General features: G+C 36.8%; 1 protein-coding gene across 3 annotated transcripts; it reads left to right on the forward strand.

Annotated features, from left to right (window-relative positions):
* Nucleotides 1-514: 514 nt before the first annotated feature.
* snx27b (sorting nexin 27b) lies at nt 515-20,537 on the forward strand. 3 transcript variants are annotated; one of them, XM_059567763.1, is made up of 13 exons: nt 515-985; nt 5,316-5,547; nt 5,645-5,837; nt 5,946-6,010; nt 10,624-10,728; nt 10,815-10,893; nt 17,929-18,092; nt 18,190-18,279; nt 18,393-18,542; nt 18,638-18,766; nt 19,375-19,434; nt 19,509-19,571; nt 19,650-20,537. In XM_059567763.1, exons 1-13 carry the CDS (start codon nt 660-662, stop codon nt 19,692-19,694), a joined length of 1,701 nt encoding a protein of 566 aa, XP_059423746.1. In that variant the 5' UTR covers nt 515-659; the 3' UTR covers nt 19,695-20,537. The 3 variants fall into 3 exon arrangements, with proteins under 3 accessions (XP_059423746.1, XP_059423744.1, XP_059423745.1); XM_059567761.1 differs by having other exon boundaries at nt 19,509-19,566; XM_059567762.1 differs by having other exon boundaries at nt 19,509-19,557.
* The last annotated feature ends 1,373 nt before the right edge of the window (nt 20,538-21,910 follow it).

Raw genomic sequence — 21,910 nt, forward strand, 5'->3', positions numbered from 1 at the left:
TTAAAATAACCGCTTTCTACTTGAATGTATTTTAAACTGTAATTTCTGTGATGCACAGCTGTATTTTCAGCATCATTACTCCAGTCTTCAGTGTCACATGATCTTCAGAAATTATTTTAATATTCTGATTTTCTGTTCAAAAAAACATTTATTATTATTATTGTTATTATTTTTCAGGTTTCTTTGATAGAGTTCAGAAGAACAAAATTTATGTGAAATAGAAATATTTTGTTATAAATGTATTTGTCACACTTTATCAATTTAAAGAATCCTTGCAAAATAAAAGTATTAATTTATATACTTGTGATTATGATAATAGTAATAATAATAAAAAAATAATCGTAGGAGAATCGTGATCTCTATATGAGACCAAAAAAAATCGTGATTCTCAATTTATCCAGAATCGTGCAGCCTTAGTCTATGACTGGCTGTTAGTTCCGTCAGTGTTCTGCACTACATTTTCCATGGTGCACTGCTTTGTTGTTACATCTTTCAAGGCACGCACGCACGCACGCAGACGCAGCAGTGTCTCGTGATGGGGGCGTTTTGTCGTCAGTCTTTCCCGTCTGGAGTCTGACGCATTCCGACAGCCAATAAACTCATGTAGCACTTCGGCGCCGGAGCCCGCTACTGTGGAGGCAGGATTTCTTCAAATAAAAATGGCAGACGTTGTCGAAGGAGACGGCAGTCGGTCCTCTGGCCCTTCCATGCTTGCCTCGGCGGTTCGCAACGGCTCTGGCATGTGCTCGGTAACGTGCGCCGGGGGCCTGGTCGCGACCACGGTCACCTCCGGGCCTCGGTTGGTCCGCATCGTCAAGTCGGACTCGGGCTATGGCTTCAATGTCCGCGGGCAAGTAAGCGAAGGAGGGCAGCTGAGGAGCATCAACGGCGAACTTTACGCCCCGCTGCAGCACGTCAGCGCCGTGTTACCGGGCGGCGCGGCAGACCGAGCCGGAATCTCAAAGGGCGACCGTATTCTTGAAGTGTAAGTTTAATATGTAACAGTTAAATGAACTATGGACTATACCAATACGCCCACCTTCACCGTCATCCCTTGTTAGACAGAAAGCGGCCAGTTTGCTCTTAAACTACAGACGAAAGTCAACAGTGTGCTTTAAAGCCATTCGAAGACTTGTGAAGAGAGAAATGATGCCGTGATCCAGTGCAACTGCTAACGTGGCTGATAAGTGGGTTGATGTATATTGAAGTGAGAAGCTGAAAGTTAGCCAGCCTCATCACTGCAGCACTGCAAACCATCCGTTCAGGCATGAAAAATACGGGATATTAATAAAAATGTACGTCATTTAAATGCCACACTGATGTAATAGAGCTTTCCTAATAAGACACATTTGTCCGTTTGTCATGTTCACAGCAGGATTTGAAATTCTGAGCACATGCAGGCTCGTCATTCAGACATCTAGTATTACAATCACCCCATATCCTTTAGGTTTTACAATAAATCTCCTTGTTTTAAAAGCTGTCTTGATACATTCAATGACAGAACTGAATTTGTTTTCCAACATTTTCAGCCTCCTTGATCTTAAAAGATATGGTTACTCAGAAGTAAAAAATTATGTAATCATCTACCAGCCCTCAAGTTTTTCCAAACATTTATTTTGTGGACCATGACAGCCTAGCCAGTATGACATCCTCAATCAATTCACTTTCCTTGAATTAAAAAGAAAGCAGAAGTGAATAGAGACGGTTAGTCTAACATCTTTTATTACATTCTTTAGAAGTAAGTCATATACATTTGGAACAACATGAAGGCGAGTAAATGACACGCTTTTTCATTTCAGGCTGAACTTTCCCTTTAACGCATCTTTGCACACAGTGTCACTGCCTGTCATATGCATCGATGTATGTCTCTGCTTGAATGGCTGCTTCATTTCCACTAGATAAAGGAGGTTTGTGTTTGGACGCGTTTGTCTTCGTTGCTAATTCAGGTCACATACAGCACCGTGAACAGACAAGCTCTCTCATTCCTTCTCATCTTGCTGTAGCTGCCTGCGCACTGTTCTGAGCAATACTTGGTCGAAATAAAAAAAAAACTGCCCTGGACAATAGCACACACCTTCTGAATGATCTAAAAGATTTGTAGCACGATTATGTAAACACAGACTCGTTGTCTGTGGACTTCCGACTTCATAAGGGGATATCTGTTAGAAGGGAATGTCTCTTGTTTTATTTGGTATGCGATTTATTGCTTGTTGAGTTTGTGTCTCAATTTTCATTGGAGCGGTTTCGGTTGCATTTTAATATTCACAGGCTACCTCATTGATGCTGGCGTTGGTTGCCATGGTGTCCAGTGGTTTCCGTGGCGCTGAAGGCGACAGAGCTCAGCATCAGCATCAGTCAGTGTAAACTCAGGACAGAGAGTAGGGCATAGCAGGACGCATCCGTCTTATAAACACCAAGCCTTTCTATTTGTTGATGCTCCTAAAAACATTCTGCATGCACCGTTGGAATCAAATGCAACGTTTTGCAAAGCTCCCTTAGAGACGACTGAAAGGGCCGTTTAAAAAGATCAGTTTTCACATTAATTGCTTTCTTCATTTGACCAATCCTCATATTGAATTTTTTTTAAGTGTAAAGAGCAAACCATTACACTATGCTTATTTTCAGTGGCTGCATGAAAAAGTGCTGCAGGGTCCCCTGCGTTCTGCTGATCTAATCTATGCAACTGGACAGTTTGGGTCTTGTTATATTTTTTAATTAATAGTTTTGTAATATATATAGTTTGCCATCTGCATTTAATTGAATGCAACATAACAAAATATCAGCCTCAAAATATTGTTAACCGATATATGCTACGGTGCATAAACACATACAAATTTTCATAAAAAATACCTGACTGAATCAAAATCAAATCGAGTGATTTGGAATTGACAACACATTGAAGGAGGGCTGTGCCTTTACAGTTCATACCTCAGATGCTCTACTAAAAACATCTGTTTGGTTTTGATTATCATGTCTATCATGTTGAAATCATGCATTTTAAACCATATTAGTCTAAACTTCTGTTATATACGGTTTTCTGAACGCACACATCCGAAGAACAGAAAGTGAAAACTAAGTTCCCTTTCATGTCTTATTGCGCTTAAACTGACAAATACACACACGTTTATGTTAAAAAAAAACACAAGTTACAAAAACAGTTGTGTCTGTGAATCTAAACGGCTGGGAAGGAAATCGAATGTTTAAATAAGATCTGTGTCGCAGCAATGTAATATATGGTAAATAATCAATAAATCCACAGCTTTTGTTTTGTGTTCTCTGAGTCTGGGACTCTAAATGGTGTTCTGTGCACATCAGTGCAGTCATAGACAGAACAGTTGGCATGATTTGCTCAAACCTTCACCTTGGCATTTGAACTGATACACAGTTTTTGCTTGCGAAAACACAGTGGCGGTGACTTGGGTGGATACCTGCAGATCAAGGGGTTAAAATATTATTATACAGATCTGACGTGCTAATCTTTTCTCAAGCTTGCAGAGAAAGGCTTACCAAAAAAACTTTTTAACGTTTTCTGCATCGGTAGATGCATTTGGGACCCGATTATAGCACTTAAACATGGATAAAGTTATGATTTTTTTTTTCACCTTTCAATCGCTTGGTTCTCTGTGCTCCATTTTTGCCGTGTTATAAATATACTGTAGAATGTCATGACAAATATATAATGGAGGGCTCAGCTTTCAGAGAGTGGAAGTACATTTTGGGCTGTTTGGAAGCAGGTCATTCTGCTCTGTCTTGTGTTTAATGGAGCGTCAAAAGGAGGGAAATGGTGTGAGGACACATTGTAGGTTGGAGCTACAATCAAAATGTTTTCATTGGAAACATACAACTCTGATTTAGTGGCATGATTTTTTACACTCTTTTTTTCATGTACAGTAAGGAGGAAGAATGAGCATTTAGTAGACTGAGCTTTTCTTTGAGTGTCCATGAGAAACACGTGATGGAGAGAGTATGTGAGTGTGCTGCAGATTGCTGTTGAGTAACTCTTAAGTACTTTGTTCCATTGATCTTATCTTCCTGCAACGTATTTGCTGGAAACTCTTCAGTTCACATTGGATTGGATATTTAGACAGCGTTTGCTTTCTGCCCTGAGTAATCTCCAAAACCCACATAACAGCCAGAATGAAATGTATTAACCATATAAAACGCATACATATACCACATCCATCACACATTTTGAGGTCACACTCAGGTTTTCAGGGCAGGCAATGTGATACTTTGAGTAAGCGCTGTTCAGTCATCTCCTGAGAACTCTCTGCTGTAATAAAACCTGACGTTTAGTAGAGCTCAAAAATAAGGATTTTTTTTTTTCTACTAATCATTTGGGCCATTGTTTTGATTTTTACAAAAATATTAAATTTTTGCCTATGCATTTTAATATTTGATATATGAATTGTTACTGTAAAGAAGTCTGTAATATTGTGAAATATTATCACATTTTAAAACAACTATTTTGGTTTAAAATTAATTCCTGTGATGGCAAATCAGAATTTTCAGCATCATTACTCTTCAGTGTCACTTGATCCTTCATAAAACGTATAAAACATACTTGTATGCTTAGCCTATATGATTTTTTGCTCAAAAATATTTCTTATTTTTATCCTTTGATAACATGTGCTGCTTAATATGTTTGATGGAAATAATGAAATTATGAAATTTTATATATATATATATATATATATATATATATATATATATATATATATATATATATATATATATATATATATATATATATATATATATATATCGATGATAATTCTCGGATAAATGCAAAATTTGGGGATAAAACAGGGATAAATTTGGTTTGTAGTTTTCAACATTTTCTTACTGATTCTTTCCAGATTATCACTAGTAATTTTTGCAGTGGAAAGAGGAAAAACATATCCATGTTAACTAGTCACAGCAAGCCAACCAAATATTTCAATCTGCAATGCAAAAAAAAAAAAAAAGAAGAAGAAATTGTACAGGATCAGTAAATGTACAATTTTCAGTAGTTCCACAGCACTGGGATGAAGAGGCAAGTAACTGTTCTGTCTACTGGCCGAAACATGATCACACATGGATGTGGGCCATCCTTATAGTTGAGCACTGAAAAGATTAGACCAGAAAATAGAAGCTCCAGCAACTCTGCCTAAGTAGTGGTTCAGGATTAGTAGATATCTGAGCTGACATTAACCCTCAAAAAGTTCCCCGAAACACAAGGTTTATAGCTTTAATCGTTTAACGTCACTGTTATTTGCTGTGAGTACAAGTTTAATTCTGAAACCAGATCCTTTCTTCTTTCCTTCCTTCTGCAGAAATGGGGTGAATGTGGAAGGGGCCACTCATAAGCAGGTGGTAGATCTCATCCGAGCAGGAGAGAAAGAGTTAGTCTTGGCTGTCCTGTCGGTTCCTCAGCCAGAGACGGACAGTCTTGATCCCGGGGATGATAGCTCATCGCAATCCTGCTATGACTACAGTGACAAGCAGGCCGTGCCCATCTCCGTGCCCACCTACAAACATGTGGAACAGAATGGAGAGAAGTTTGTGGTGAGTGTTGTACCTGCTGTAGCCACTTATGCCTATGTTTGATTTGATACTTTTTCTGTTGATGGTTATTTCTGACTGCGTAGTGTGTTTGTGTCAGGTCTACAACGTGTACATGGCAGGCAGGCAGTTGTGCTCAAAGCGTTATCGGGAGTTTGCCATCTTGCATCAGAATCTGAAGAGGGAATTTGCCAACTTTGCATTTCCCAAGCTGCCAGGGAAATGGCCTTTCTCTCTGTCTGAGCAACAGCTAGACGCTCGCAGACGAGGGCTGGAGGAATACTTGGAGAAAGGTAAGAGAAGATGACACAGGAAGGGCCTGTGAGATGAAAATCTAGAAAATAAGTGTTTACGGATGTTTCCAACATTCACTCTCTGCCTTTGCCTCTTGATCTCATCAGTGTGTTCTGTTCGGGTGATTGGAGAGAGCGACATTGTGCAGGAGTTTTTGTCGGAGTCTGATGAGGTAAGGTTTTATGTATATATTAGGGCTGTCAAGATATCAGATTTACAATACATGATTATTGAAGGCAAAATTATTCTCAATCACTATATTATTGTGATATTTATAGTATATTCGGGAATTCTTTTGGCACTCTAGTGGTTAATGAACAGAACTGTGTGCATCTTCTCTTAGGGAGCTACTTCTCTCAGTTTATGTCTATGGCCTTCACGCAGGTACAGGGCTACTAAAATGTACCTACCCGAACCAGTCTAAATAGTCCAAATATAAACACTTATTATAGGTGTACCATAGTGATTCGTGACAAATCAAAAACACGGTTTAGAAAGTGGATTCCTGGTGTCCTCGCTTATTAAATAAATTATGTACATTTTGAACACAAAAAAAGTTACAGAGTGCAGCTTTAAAATAAGAGTGTAGGGGGAAAAAAAGAGCTACCTTAAAGTGGGGCTGCGCGATGTGGACAAAAAAAACCTATCATGATTTTTGTGATCAATTTTGCGATTTCGATTTAAATCACGATTTTGACACACACAGACATGCTTTACAGTCATAAATGCATTCAGTATAAATTTTTATATATTCAGTATTAAACATATTTCCAAAAGAAAACCAATCAGAGCTTTATCAAAATTGTGTAACATGTCTCTAGGACAGACTAGTTCATTTTTGGGTGAACTATCCTATACTACTTACAGTTTTAATAACTAAGTTATTAAATTAAAATAATCACTAAGTAAAGATGTCACACTAAATTTCTAGACAAATGGCAAAAAAATAAAACTGCATTTTATGGACAACCGTTTCGTGAACCTAGGAGAGGAGGTAATTCTGACTTTGCAATGACAGTCTGGCGCTTCTGAATCAGCTTCGGCAAGTATGTTTTATTAATATAAGTATTTACTATTGACTGTTCAATGCAGTTTTGCGTCGTGTGTGTGTGAGAGAGAGAGAGAGAGATTATTAACAGTCTTTACATTTATTTAGAAAGATAAAGCTTGCGTTTATGGAAAGGGACGTTACACTTCCGACTACTGCTTGCAGTGTTCGGCCAATCACAATGCACAGGGTCAGTTGGCCAATCAGAGCAGACTGCGCTTGTTGGAAGGAGGGACTTTGTAAAAAAGTGACTTTGAGAGAAGTTGGGCATAGAGGACCTACTAGTGTTGTCAAAAGACCCGGTACTTCGGTACCAAGTCCGTACTAAAAAAAATGAAAATTTCACAATACCAGGTTTCTTTAAGTACCGGTGGTACCGAGTACCCGGTCAACCTGCTTCTTGAAGTGCTATGATTTCCGCGAAGCAGAAAACGCGGACGGAATCTCAAAATCCAGACATGAAAATGAAACTTACATTTTACTATGGACAGTCACAGAATTTGTCAAAGTTAGCATAAATTAATCAAATCAAATCTGTAATTGTGTCTGTACTGTACAGTATCTGTAAATGTTAAGCCGCATAAGTTGGTTGCAATATGAATCCTGCATGTTCTGTGCATCTCTGTGTGAATGAATGAATGGCAGAGACCTGCGGGTTTGTTTACTACATAGACTGAAGCGCGTGACGTTGGCAGTAATTTCAGCATCTGCCGTCTCAATGGGGACATAAATGCATAAACAACATCACCAGAACTGTTCTGAGTCACTTCACAAGCATTTTACTGTTGCATTTGAGTAAAACCAGTGTCAAAATAAAAGTTTGTTTTTACATAAAGGCATTGTGCTAGAAATATTACTATTATTTAGTAGAATGTATGTGATACTGCTACAACTGTTGAAAAAATTTATAAAACTTTTTATTTTTTAAAGAAATAAATCACACAATATTTCTTCCATGCTTTAATTTTAATAGCAAATCCCCTTTATTTACCCAAAAATTAAATGTTTAAATTTAATTAATTAAGAGACAAATTAAATTTGGGTGAAACTTGTTTACTGTTTTTCATAATTATATTACTCGTAGAAAAACTTTAAACACAATTGTAAATAAGTATAAAGAATGGTATTGGTTTTATTTTTAGAGATAGTGTTTTTTTTTTTTTTATTAAAGCATGTCAACATATTCTGTTACACCAAAAACACAAAATAATGATCTTTTAAAAAAGCATCATATGAGCCCTTTAAACTGCATTTCCAAATGAATAATTTATGTTTTGATATTTAATAGTAAAAATAAAAAACTTGAATACTGGTATTTGGAATGATTTGGGGGGGGGGGGGGTACTGGGGAAAATATACTTTAAAGGGGTGGTTCGGGATTTTTGACATCGGACCTCATTTTTAGGTGAGCCTGGTTGTTATTCATCAGTGGAGACATTTTTTTTTTTAAATTATCCAGTCCTTATATTTGGATAGTTGGCCGATGCTAGGCTAGCGCGAGTCAATGGGTATATGTTAGCCAGCCATTAAAAACCGTTTTACCCACTCCACAGTGCACCAAACGCAAATCAATTATAACACTAGACTATCGATGCAAATGTCCGTTGAGAGAATAATTTTAGAAATCAAACTTACCTTTCATCTCAATGATCCTAAAGGAACTAGTTTCTCAGCCGCTGCGGAATTTTACTTTGCTCCGGTTAGTAATGATCAGTGTGCCAGCGGCAGGTAAATACACTTGCGTCATGTGTGGACCGGCTCACTCGGTTGCCTAGGTAATCAATATCACTCCGCTGCTGCTGTCGACAAGGCTTATGATTACAGGGAACAAATTATAACTAATGCAATGTGATGAAAGGTAAGTTTGATTTCTAACATTATTCTATCAACGGACATTTGCATCGATAGTCTAGTGTTATAATTGATTTGCGTTTGGTGCACTGTGGAGTGGGTAAAACGGTTTTTAATGGCTGGCTAACATATACCCATTGACTCGTGCTAGCCTAGCATCGGCTATCTATCCAAATATAAAGACTGGATCATTTTTTTTTTTTTAAATGTCTCCACTGATGAATAACAACCAGGCTGACTTAAAAATGAGGTCCGATGTCAAAAATCCCGAACCACCCCTTTAAATGTAAACCTAAAATTTCCAGTAGACATAAACAGGAACTTTTTTTTTTTCTCTAAAAGTCAATTAGTATTAACCTTTATTTATTGGACCTTTTTTTTTTTTTTTTTATCTTTTTCACATTTGCAGTTATTTAGAGAAAAATGGCAGTGCACAGATATTTGATATTTATCCACAGTATACCCAGTGATTCCTATTAGGGTCACATGATCTTAAAAAAATAGGAAGAAGGGTGGCTGGGCGGTTTACTATTATTTTTGTTGCACTCATTGATCCATTGCAAGCAAAAATGTACCATGGGCAATGTCTATGGCCATTCATTAGTAATCACATGACCGCTCTGTCCGGGCATGCAGGGTTTGTCCTCTGGGACAGAGTGGCCAGGCCTAATTTTAAACATATGAGGATGATAAAAATATTTAATGACCAGCTTGATTCTATTCCATTTATTTGTTGTTGACCAACAGAGTGCTGCAGTGATTACATATTTTTGTAGGCCACCCCAAAAGTTAGCATCACCCTGGTTCCCTCATCAAAAAACCTAATAGGATTTTTCCATTGACTTTGGGATATTTATAGAAAATAATCACAGTGACCAACAAAAATTTATGATCCTTCTACATCATGATGAGTTTTGCAAATGAACCTTTATGAATTTTAAAGCCTAAATATAATCAGCAGCACACATTAAAGCCATACAAGTACATGTAAATCTACTTGGACAAAGAGAAGGAGACTGTAGAACTGCAAACATTTGCTTTATCTGAATGATAACTGCAGCATTGCATTCTCACATGATTTAGAAAATGATTGAATCATGGACAATGGCCCCCTATCAAAGAATGTGACTGTGTCACAAAGACACATCAATGAAAATTGATTAAAAATATGCCTTTAACTCACAGTAGTAAAAACAAACTGATGAGTTGTCACAGAGAAGATGATATACATCACAGTCCATTCAACTAAAGACTGTTCAGCTCAATTTAGTTCAGCTGTTTTTATGTTCACCTTAAATGCAGTCTATTTATTCTATTAGTGTGAAAATTCACTATTATATGATGCTATGGGAAACACAAAGGGTCAGTCAATTATTAAGTGACCCTTAAAGGGATAGTTCACCCAAAAATGAAAATTGTAAGACATTTGTGTCACACTATAGTGCCATTTTAGAGAGTATTACATAAACAACATATGTACGCGAATAAGTTGTTTACTTTCAGATCAAAGCATAAAAAATGTAAACGGCGTATCTGCGTACAGTGCTGCCGACACAGAACAGCATATGTTTTTGACCTATGTGATACTCTCCAAAATGGCGCTATAGGGTGATGCGGAGGAGACAAATCCTTGAATAAAGTTGTAATATTTGTTTTCTTTCTTTTCAAAACAGATTGATTCTATGAAATTGTGTTTAATCAGTGTAAAGAAACCGCTTTTGAAAATGAGGCAGTCATGATGTTATTTGTATACCCATTTGTGTGATGCATTGCTCGGCTGTGAGTGTGAGTCTGTGCCTGTCAGGGTGCTTCTCAAGCACACGGTGGACAAGCAGCCTGAAGTCTGTTTGGACTGTATTTTTAGGTCTTTCTCTCATTCCTCCTAGAATTATAATGGTGTTTCTGATGTGGAGCTAAGGATAGCCATGCCAGACAAAACTACAGTTACCGTCCGAGTGCGAAAGAATTGCACAACAGACCAGGTCTACCAGGTACTGCATTTAATCATGCAACATTTTATATCAAACGCAGCAGATGCCAAAGCCATCCATTGCATTCTTCCTCCTGTCTTTTTCAGGCTGTGGTAACAAAAATTGGAATGGACAGCATTACTGCAAGTTATTTTGCCCTGTTTGAAGTCATTAACCACTCCTTTGGTAAGAGTTTCTCTTTTTCTAGTATAACAGTATTTTTATGCCTGTGCTGGTTCAGATTTCTTAATTTTGGTTTATACAAATATTTAAACACCATATTTCCAATCTGATTGTTGATATATTTTAAAGAGCACATTGTACCACACTTTTTTCCACAAAATGAAAATTCATTTACCCATAACCAAATAATTTCTGGTCCCGTTGACTTCCATACCATTTATAATTCATACTGCGCAAGTCAATGTGAACCAGGCTTTGTTACACATCTTTTGTGTTCAGCAGAAGAAATAAATTCATACAACTTTGAAACAACTAGAATGTGAGTAAATGATGACTGAATTTTCACTTTGGTGTAAACTTTCCCTTTAATGTTCATATTTTGAGACGCAGCCATAGACATGAGTTGACATTTAACTTCTGTCATTGAGTGAAATGACCGGGTATGTTCACGTTTTGCTGTTGTTGTTCTTCTGAATAGGATTTTTATGGAAACCAATTTTTCTAAATTCACACAATTGCAATTTTTTATTTCCTTTAATTTAAATGATGGTTCTTTTACACTTTTAAAATTTTACTTTTACCTTTTTATTGTGAAGTAGAAACAGCTTTTTATAGATTTGATATAAAACGATCACGGCCGATCGTGATCGGAGCAGCCTTAATTTACTGTTTAAAGCAATCAGTACTCCAGTCACATGATCCTTCAGAAATCATTCATATTTTCTGATTTGCAATTTTTATTATTATTATTATTATTATGTTGAAAACTGAGTAGAATTGTTTCAGGTTTCTTTGATGGATAGAACGTTCAGAAGAACAAAATTAATCTGAAATAGAAATCTTTTATAACTATATAAATATGCTTTATCACTTTTGAATAATTTAAAGCATAATTGCTGAATAAAATTATTTTATTTAGCAATTTTTTTTATATAATATATATATGTGTGTGTGTGTGTGTGTGTGTGTGTGTGTGTGTGTATCAGTGACGTGCGGGTTCATCCAAAATTAGTGGGTGCCTGCGGTTACCCGCGGTTACGAGTCATCCAAAAATATTTTTCATGATATTCGGGACGCGGTCGGGTCGTTTTAAATAAAGATGCCAATTAAACCTTTGTAATTTATATAGTACTAGACACAATTTTTAAATACATAGGCCTACACTTTATTGGCTGAACAACTGGCGCGAAGATGACGCACAAGCTCAGTCTGCAGGTAGAGATGGAGACGGCAAGAGAAAAGGTGAAGACTGGGGAGCAACAGCGCTGTTTTTGGTAAAACAGGATTTTGACGACTTCATTAAGTTTTGTTTTATAGAAAACTCTTTTTAAAAGATTTTAGTTTTGTATAAATTGTATCTTAATTTTGATCAATGTTTTATCAATCAGTTGCCCGTATTTAATAAATAAGAAGCAAATATATAGCAGACAATGTAATGAGGCGCCGGCACGATCACTTGCATTGCATGTGAACTGGAGGGCGCCTAAACTCAGCTTGTGTCTCACATATTTGAGAAATATAGGCTATATATTACAGAAAGCTTGAAATGTCTACTTTTAAACGAAAATATTCAAACCAAAATAAATAGGCTACTCTCTGATTATGTAATTCATATGAAATGTGCATTTCTCTCTGGCGTTCATGGCGAGTTTGCATCGTCAACTTCATCTTTGCAGCGACACAGAAAACACCAGTTTATTACTAAATTAAATGTCTCCTTGCTAATTTAGACACATTCATAATCATTACTTTAACCTGGTTCTTTGTTTCAAGCTTTATGCGTGCGGTCACAACGCTTATTATCCTGTAGGCTATAGCCTATTTAAGTAATTAAATTAATATAAAGGGGCGATTTGTCCACGAATGGCTTAAATGAACAACTACTAGTCGACTAGAAAAAAAAATTAGTCCGAGGCAGCACATATTTTCGAACCAGCATCTGGGTTGAGTGAGCGACCCCACGGAATGAGTGAGCAGAGTGGAATATTCAGAAATGCGCTCTTCCCCCATGAGTTATGATCGGAACAAACCCGAACCTCACTGTCTGCTGAACTTGCAGAAACATCAAAATAAACATGACATGACATAGACATTTATTGTTATCTTAGTACAAAGTATGAGCTTATTGGCGATTTTTGTATAATTTTTGACAAAAATAGAATATATTAAGGTTTTTTTTTTTGTGTGCCTAGTTCCTAATCTATGGCCCAATGACACAATGATGAGCATTTACTACTTTGAAAAAAATGTGGGTCAGGAAGCGGGTTGGGTACAATATTTTCTTTTTTTGCGGTCCGAGTTGCGGGCATTTTAGTTGAAAACGTCGGTCGGGTGCGGGTTGTTTATACATTGACCCGCACATCACTGGTGTATATACTATATACTATATATATATATATATATATATATATATATATATATATATATATATATATATATACACACACACACACACACACACACACACACACACACACACACACACACACACACACACACACACACACACACACACACACACAGTACGGACCAAAAGTTTGGAAACATTACTATTTGTAATGTTTTTGAAAGAAGTTTCTTCTGCTCATCAAGCCTGCATTTATTTGATCAAAAATACAGAATAAAATGTAATATTGTGATATATTATTACAATTTAAAATAATTGTTTTAAAATTTATTATACTTTAAATTATCATTTATTTCTGTGATGCAAAGCTGAATTTTTCGGATCATTATCACATGATCCTTTAGAAATTATTCTAATATGATGATTCATTATCAAAGTTGGAAACAGTTCTGCTGCTTAATATTTTTTCAGAACATGTGATACTTTTTTAGGATACTTTGATGTAGGGCTGCACGATGTGTCGTTTAAGCATCGATATCGCGATGTACGAATCCACGATAGTCACATCGCAGGATGTGCGATGTAGGCTGTCGTAGTTGATCCGTTATTCATTAACTGTATGGGCCAGCTACTCCCCTGCCCTTGACAGTGTGATTCGCGGATTAATTGCACAGCTTAACCATCATAGAGTGAAAGTTTATAATTGACAGGACTGAAAACCACATGCAAGTTTAACAGGGCAGAGAGAGAGGGAGCGCGAGAGAGACAGAGAGAGAGAGAGAGAGAGAGCGCGCGCGAGAGAGACAGACAGACAGACAGAGAGAGAGAGAGAGAGCGCGCGCGCGCGAGAGAGACAGAGAGAGAGAGAGAGAGCGCGTGCGTGCGAGAGACAGGGAGAGAGAGAGAGAGAGAGAGCGCACGTGCGCGAGAGACAGGGAGAGAGAGAGCGCACTAGAGAGACAGACAGACAGACAGAGAGAGAGAGAGAGAGAGAGAGAGAGAGAGAGAGAGAGAGAGAGAGAGAGAGAGAGAGAGAGAGAGAGAGAGAGAGAGAGAGAGAGAGAGAGAGAGAGAGAGAGAGAGAGAGAGCTCGCGCGAGAGAGACAGACAGACAGAGAGTACATTAGAAGTACCATCAATGTTTATTGAAATGTATATGGATTTATTTTGCATGTAATTTTTTTTTTCTTATGAATATATATATTTATTTTTGTTTTGTTTGTTTCTATTCTGCTATGTACAATGCTTTGGCAATATGTACCTTTGTATGTCATGCCAATAAAGCAATATGAATTGAATTGAGAGAGAGAGAGAGACCGAGAGAGAGCGAGCCGTTTTCAAACAACACGAAATGAGAATGTAAGTGTGCTCACCCCATTTTTGTTTGTAAGAAAAAATATCGCAATATATATCGCAGAAAAATAAAATATCGCAATGTCATTTTTTCCCAATATCGTGCAGCCCTACTTTGATGAATAAAAATAAAAAAAATTAAAAAAAAAGAAGCTATGTTTTTAAAATATAAATATTTTGTAATAACAATATACACTACTGGTCAGTAATTTGGGGTCAGTAATTTTTTTTTAAATAAAATCGATACTTTTATTCAGCAAGGATGTGTTAAATTGATAAAAAAGTGATAGTAAAGAAAGTATATTATTATTATTATTAGAATTTTTTTTTTTTTTTTGAATAAATGCAGTTATTTTTAACCTTTTATTCATCAAATATATTAGACCGCAGATCTGTTTCCAACACTCATAAAAAATCAGAATATTCGAATGATTTCTAAATGATCATGTGATAGACTGGATGTTACATGTGACACTGAAGGCTGGAGTAATGATGCTGAAAATTCAGCTTTACATCACAGGAATAAATTATTTTTTAAAAGTATATTCAAATAGAAAACTATTATTTAAAGTTGTAATAATATTTCACAATATTAAAGGAGTCATACCCTCATATTACCTTGGATACCTACTGCTGTATTATAGTCTTTTTCAGGCCCTTCTAATAAAGAAAAGTGGAAAAAAAAATAAACCCAGAGCTCCTCAGACCCTTATTTCTGTAGGCATTATTGTCTCGCTAGATCTGATGCGATATTTTGACGGTCATTATAATAATGCAAATGAGGGGTGCGTTGATTGGTTGCAGGAAGGGGGGGGGGGGGGTTGACAACGCAGGTAACGCTTTAGCATATCATTACAAACTGACATCATGGCGCAAGTTGTGAATGAACGCGACCGGCTTCCCGGCCAGTGTATAAGTATGAGGCGCCGTTTAGGGCTTAAATCAAACTTCATTCACGCACACATATGAAACACGCTTGCATATATACTAAGTGGTCACACATACATGTATATGAACTCACGCACATAAAGTTACTCATATGAGACACGAGCACAGCACACACACACAAATGTAAGACGAGCACAGCGCACACACACACAAACTAGACGGCGCCTCATATATGAGCGTTAGGCAACAAATAAACAATAACCGAATTCATGATGATCTCAGTCATTTGTTTTTTGCAAAGTACGTTAGCAGCCATTCCCCATACCTCGAAGCTAATACTCCTGCCAGTGTTGTGCCTGAACGCGTTCATTGAACGATAGTTCATGAACTCGTTCATATCTTGGGCGAACATGAACTGAACGTACCGCATTACTGCCTGATGAACGTTACTGTGAAGTCGTTCATTCTGGTGTCTGTGAACGCCACGCTCTCTCTCAGTTTAACTTCGTTCAGTAGGATGCCAGATTTCTATAAAGCCTTCTAGGCGAAAACACACCGTAAACCGGCCTTAATATGTAGCGGAAAAAACACCCAATCTGGCAACACCAGACTCTCTTGTTCAAACTCGTTCATCAAAATGAACAAATCTTTTCGATTCATTTCGTTCACTTAAGGGGCTTTAAATGTTACTATTAACTGGCAAATTCCCCGAACACATCAACCTACGCAATCTTGATCATATCCTGAATTAAGAAATCATTATAATGTAGTCAAAAGTCCGTTTTTGCTGTCAGTTTACAGGGAACATAAATAATTACTTCACCACGAGTCTTTCGTTTATTTGTCTAGTGACAGACGCAATAGCAGCATACAATAGCCGCATTAGCAGTTAGATGCTTGCAGTTAGCAGTTTGTTACACACAGTAGAGCAATAAAAACACAGTCTTACCGTTTCAATTGCAGGCAATTTTGTTGGAATGGCGCTTTTCCCGAGCTTCGATGCCAACTTCGCCTGATATTGCCCCAAATTTGTGAAGGATTTCGGCGTACAATGTTTAGCACAAACACGTAACGATAAGCCAGTGGGAAGGGTTGAAGGAATCGCGTCATTAAAAATGAATTTAATCCACTGGTCTCTGATAGGTAGGTCCGTTCTTGGTAGAGAAAACACATTTACATGTTGATTCTGGCAGTCAACCACAGAGCAACTCACGTGTGCACTTACGTTCCAGCATCTTTCGCGACTGAATATGAGGGGGAGAGGGGAAGGGCGAGCTTCCTGCTGCGGTGTCCATATATGGTATATCCTGCCGCGTCTTGACGTCAAGACGGGGAAGAAATCAAAATCTCGTATTTGAGTGCGCGTGCACGTGGGCTATTTTACAAACCCTGAGGTAAACAAACGCTTCACTTTTAAATATCGGCTTCCCGGCCAGTGTATAATCGTTAGGCAATCATAACATACATTGATTCTCGTGGAAAAGTGCAAATTGTGTGTCATGACTCCTTTTTCTGTATTTTTGATCAAATAAATGCAGGCTTGATGAGCAGAAGAAACTTCTTTCAAAAACATTACAAATAGTAATGTTTCCAAACTTTTGGTCTGTACTGTATATATATATATATATACATACATACATACATATACATACATACATATACATATATATACATATGTATGTGTGTGTGTGTGTATGTATGTGTATAATTTCTTGAATGGCAAATCAGCATAATTAGAATGATTTCAGAAGTATCATGAGACGCTGAAGACTGGAGTAATGATGCTGAAAATTCAGCTTTGATCTCAGGAATAAATTCCATTTTGAAAGTATTCAAATAGCAATTATTTTAAATAGTAAAAATATTTCACAATATTGATGCTTTTGCTGTACTTTGGATCAAATAAATGCAGGCTTGGTGAGCAGAAGATAATTTTTTTAAAACATTTAAAATCTTATTGTTCAAAAACTTTGACTGGAAGTATACATGTATGTACACACATACACAAGATGTGTTTATTTATTTCTCTGTTTGCTTTCATTTAATGTTATGGCAAAGCTCAGTTTTCATCAGCCATTTCTCCAGTCTTCAATGTCACCTGATCCTTCAAAAATCATTCTAATATGGTGATTTTGTGCTCAAGAAACATTGTGTTCTTTTTATCCATGTTGAAAAACTATAATTATTTTGAAAGCATGTAAATGTTTTTAATGTGATATTTGTTTAATTTAGTGCACCTCCTTGCTGAGAAAGTATTTATTTTCCTTACTATATACATTTTATATTTAATCTAAATATATATAATATTCATGATATAAAGTGATATATATAATGATGATAAAGTACATAATAAAGTCTTTCTATAAATACTCTGACTTCTCATCTTCTACACTTTGCCTATTTCTTGCTGCTTATCGACCTGTATATCTCTGTTTCTCTCGATCTCTTAGCACGCAAGCTGGCTCCTAATGAGTTTCCTCATAAGCTGTATGTACAGAACTATACGTCTGCCATCCCAGGCACCTGCCTCACGCTTCGCAAGTGGCTTTTCACCACAGAAGAAGAGATTCTGCTCAATGATAATGAGCTGGCCATCAGCTATTGCTTTCATCAGGTCTGCACTGTGTGTGTGTGTTTTCAAGTAAATTTGAGCTTGTGGCAGGGTGCTTTTAATCTGTAACTGCTGTATGTTTACTTGTGTCTTCTCTCAGGCTCTGGAGGATGTGAAAAGGGGATTCATCAAAGTGGGAGAGAAATCCTACCAGCTCCAAAAGCTCATTGAACAGAGGAAAATAACCATGGTCAGAAAACAAACAATGCAGTTTAACAGTTATAGCAAGTAGTGGAGCTCTAGGGGTAAAAAAAAAAAAAAAAACTTAATTTAATTAATTAAATAACCCTGCTTCCTTTCCAGTATTTAGGTATTCTGAGGACTTGTGAGGGCTACAGTGAGATCACTTTCCCGCACTGCTCCTGTGACTCGCGCAGGAAAGGTCATGTGGTCACTGCGATAAGCATCCACCACTTTAAACTCCATGCGTGCACAGAGGATGGCACTCTAGAGGTGATTGTGTTTGATCTGACTGTGTAAAAAGTTGCTTATTGATTTTATGAATTAGAGAAAGGTTCAGAAGATTTCTAAATGATCTGTCATTACAGAATCAGGTGATAGCTTTTGAATGGTCCGAGATGCAGAGATGGGACACGGATGAAGAGGGAATGGCTTTCTGTTTCAAGTATGCGCGAGGGGAGAAGAAACCTCGCTGGGTCAAAATCTTTACTCCATATGTGCGTTCCATACATCCATGTGATCTTACATCATGCACAAGACTGTGTTGCCATGAAAGTTTATCATTGGCATATGTGACCCTGGACAATAAAACCAGTCATGAGTGGCACAGTTATATTTGTAGCAATAGCCAACAATACATTGTATGGGTCAGAATGTTTTGATTTTTCTTTATGCCAAAAACCATTAGGATATTAAGTAAAGATAATGTTCCATGAAGATATTAACTTTCCTACTGTAAATATATCAGAACTTCATTTTCGATTAGTAATATGCATTGCTAAGAACATCATTTGGACAACTTTAAAGGCAATTTTATTAATATTTAGATTTTTTTGCACCCTCAGATTCCAGATTTTCAAAGAGTTGTATCTCAACCAAATATTATCATATCATAACATACATCAATGAAAAGCTTATTTATACAGCTTTCATATGACATATAAATCTCAATTTTTAAAAAAAAAAGTAACTCTTATGTCAGGTTTTGTGTCCAGCGTCACATATATATATATAATTTAAGCCTTGCCATTTTAAACATCCATAATTGGACATTTACAATTATATTGAGCACTGGCTCTAAAAATGCCTTTTTTTTTCTTTCCAGTTCAACTACATGCACGAGTGCTTCGAGAGAGTCTTCTGTGAGCTCAAATGGAGAAAAGAGGTTGGTACTTCAGTTTTGCATGAGAGTCTTCTTACTCTTCCTGCTCTTATTGTTTGATATATTTTTTTTTTCAGGTTGAAGAGGAGGCCACAGACAAGGACAATAAGAACTGCAGTAAAGATGGTATGTGCGGTAAGGTAAGGCTCTGCCTGCCTCTATCTTGTACACTGGATGTACTTGTGGCTGTGCTCTAAAAGACCATCTCTCTTTCACAGAATATCTTCCAACTGTTGAGACACAAAAGGGATGGAGGCACATAAATGAAGAGATCATCTCCTCTTGAATTTTCAAATACACTTACACTAAAAGTTGCATACAGAGACTCAGAAAACATTTCAGACCAGTCCCATATGCTTATCCACTGCTGATACACACCTACTGAATTAAGAAGATAACACGACCACAGTACAACGATCAAAATATGGAACTACATGAGACTTTTTAGAAACTTACACCATCATTTTACTGGACTGGACAGATTTATGTTGGACGTACTGACTGTCAGCTAGGGACGGGAGAGGTGAAAACGAAAGGCTACAATGCTCCAGGAGACAGATGTGGTGAAGTGATGTCTGATGAACACTCCCTGGACGTTGACATGGCACCAGCATTGTGACTAATACATGTCATGTGACTGGTCAGATGCAGACAACTAAAAGCCTGCAGAGTGCGTCAATTTAAAGACATGGAAACGTCGGCGGTCTGACTAATGCATCATCCTGACACTAACACATGCACCTGTGATGGCAGAGATGCTCTCTCAGAATGTATCTATTAAAAAAGAAAAGCAAAAACCATTAGTACATATTCCACTTGGACAATCAGAGTGAGAGAGGGAAAGAGAAAATGAGCCTAGAAACAAGGGCAAGAGAGGCAGATCAATTCTTTCCATGCTTTTCCACATTAATTTGTCTCTTACCTCACTATTGCCACTGTGTTGGTAGTAAGTTTGTACAGATTTTCAGCCATTTAGCTGAACTGAGGTTTTTAGTTTAATTTTTATTTTTTGTGCTCTCATCTGTCTTTTATTCTCCAAAGCAGTATTTGATTGCGTTAGCCATCGCCAGGCCCAGATGGAATTTCTGTACTGATTTTATTGGAAATTTCTGTTGGTTAAATTGGTTAGTAATGTGATGCTCTTTTAAAAAAAAAAATTATTTATTCAAAATACATAAAAAAAAATCACACTCATATATAAAGATATCAATACGACCTTATGAATTATGTTTTTAATTTCTATGCTAAAATATTTTTGGGGATTAAGGTTCCAAATCATTCGTTCCATACTACCTCATAATTGTAAAAACAAAACTTTTCATCTTGAAAGATATATTCTGAATATATATATGATTGAAAGTTGTTGTTTTTTTTCAGTGGTTATCAACATTTTTGCCATATTCAACACCATATTTAAAGGTCCCTAGAATTAGTTTTACTAGTATTACTAGTATTTTTATGTTGCTTTAACATAAACATTCATAATTGGACATTTTTAAACATTGATCCCTGGCACTAAAAATACCTTTTTTCTTTCCTGGTCAACTACATGCAGGAGGCTGCTATTACAAAGCTGCTTGTTTTATTAACTAGGAGTGTCAATATATTAAAGAAATTAGCCACAGTTGTTTTAATGATTTGAAAAAAATAATATTAAAAAATATTACTCAAATCATTGCTGAGAGGAAAAGGAAATGCACATCTTATTCTTTTTATTTTATTTAAAGTAAGCATTTTAATTAAGTTAGATTATTTTAATAGAACTATAACTGGAATTATTTTGAGGCCATGTTAGTGGGCACCAGACCCCTGCTTGAGAACCACCATATGAAATATATGAATCTAAAAATATAAAACTTTTTAATAGGCACTCTTGCATGTCAAAGACCCAAACACCGCTGAGAGTAATTTTATTAGTAGCTAATGATCAAATAGAATGTTTAAATTGAACACTAAAGGGACGAGGAATATGATGAATCTGCAGAGATTCTGTGTGGGTCTGGCCATGGCTGCAGAACACCTGCCCACTGATCATCTGTACCAATCTGTACCAGTGCTGTGTGGGTGTTCGCTCTGCTCATATATGACTTGAGTTGTATTAACAGTGTTATAAATGTGAAGCACTGACTTGGAAAGCCAGCAGTGTTAGTTATGTGTGCATATTGGGCCAAGTACACCCAGCTGCAGCCTGCAGATCTACTCTGATTGGTTCGATCGTCTTTCAAAGACATACATGATAGAAAAATGTGTGCGTAGTTGGTGTAGGACGGAGAATGCTGTTTAAAAAGCTAAAAACGCTGTACAGTTTTACAAAGCCTTTACTATAATGCAGTTTTTTTTTATTGTACTCGACTCACTATTTCTGATTTATTGAATCAAGAGATGTTAGCTGCTGCAAGTTTACTCTTCTTGACCAAATTAATTCACGAATTTGGTCTTTTAAAAACACTGTTTTAATGCATTAAGCCACATTAAACGT

Source organism: Carassius carassius, chromosome 15, assembly GCF_963082965.1.
Source record: "Carassius carassius chromosome 15, fCarCar2.1, whole genome shotgun sequence".
NCBI classification, from domain to species: domain Eukaryota; kingdom Metazoa; phylum Chordata; class Actinopteri; order Cypriniformes; family Cyprinidae; genus Carassius; species Carassius carassius.

Bases quoted from the DNA above. Each gene is read 5' to 3' on its own strand.
- snx27b (XM_059567761.1), top strand. From the start codon at position 660: ATGGCAGACGTTGTCGAAGGAGACGGCAGTCGGTCCTCTGGCCCTTCC. The intron at 986-5,315 runs GTAAGTTTAATA...TTCCTTCTGCAG, and splicing joins GGCGACCGTATTCTTGAAGT to AAATGGGGTGAATGTGGAAG. The intron at 6,011-10,623 runs GTAAGGTTTTAT...CATTCCTCCTAG, and splicing joins TTTTGTCGGAGTCTGATGAG to AATTATAATGGTGTTTCTGA.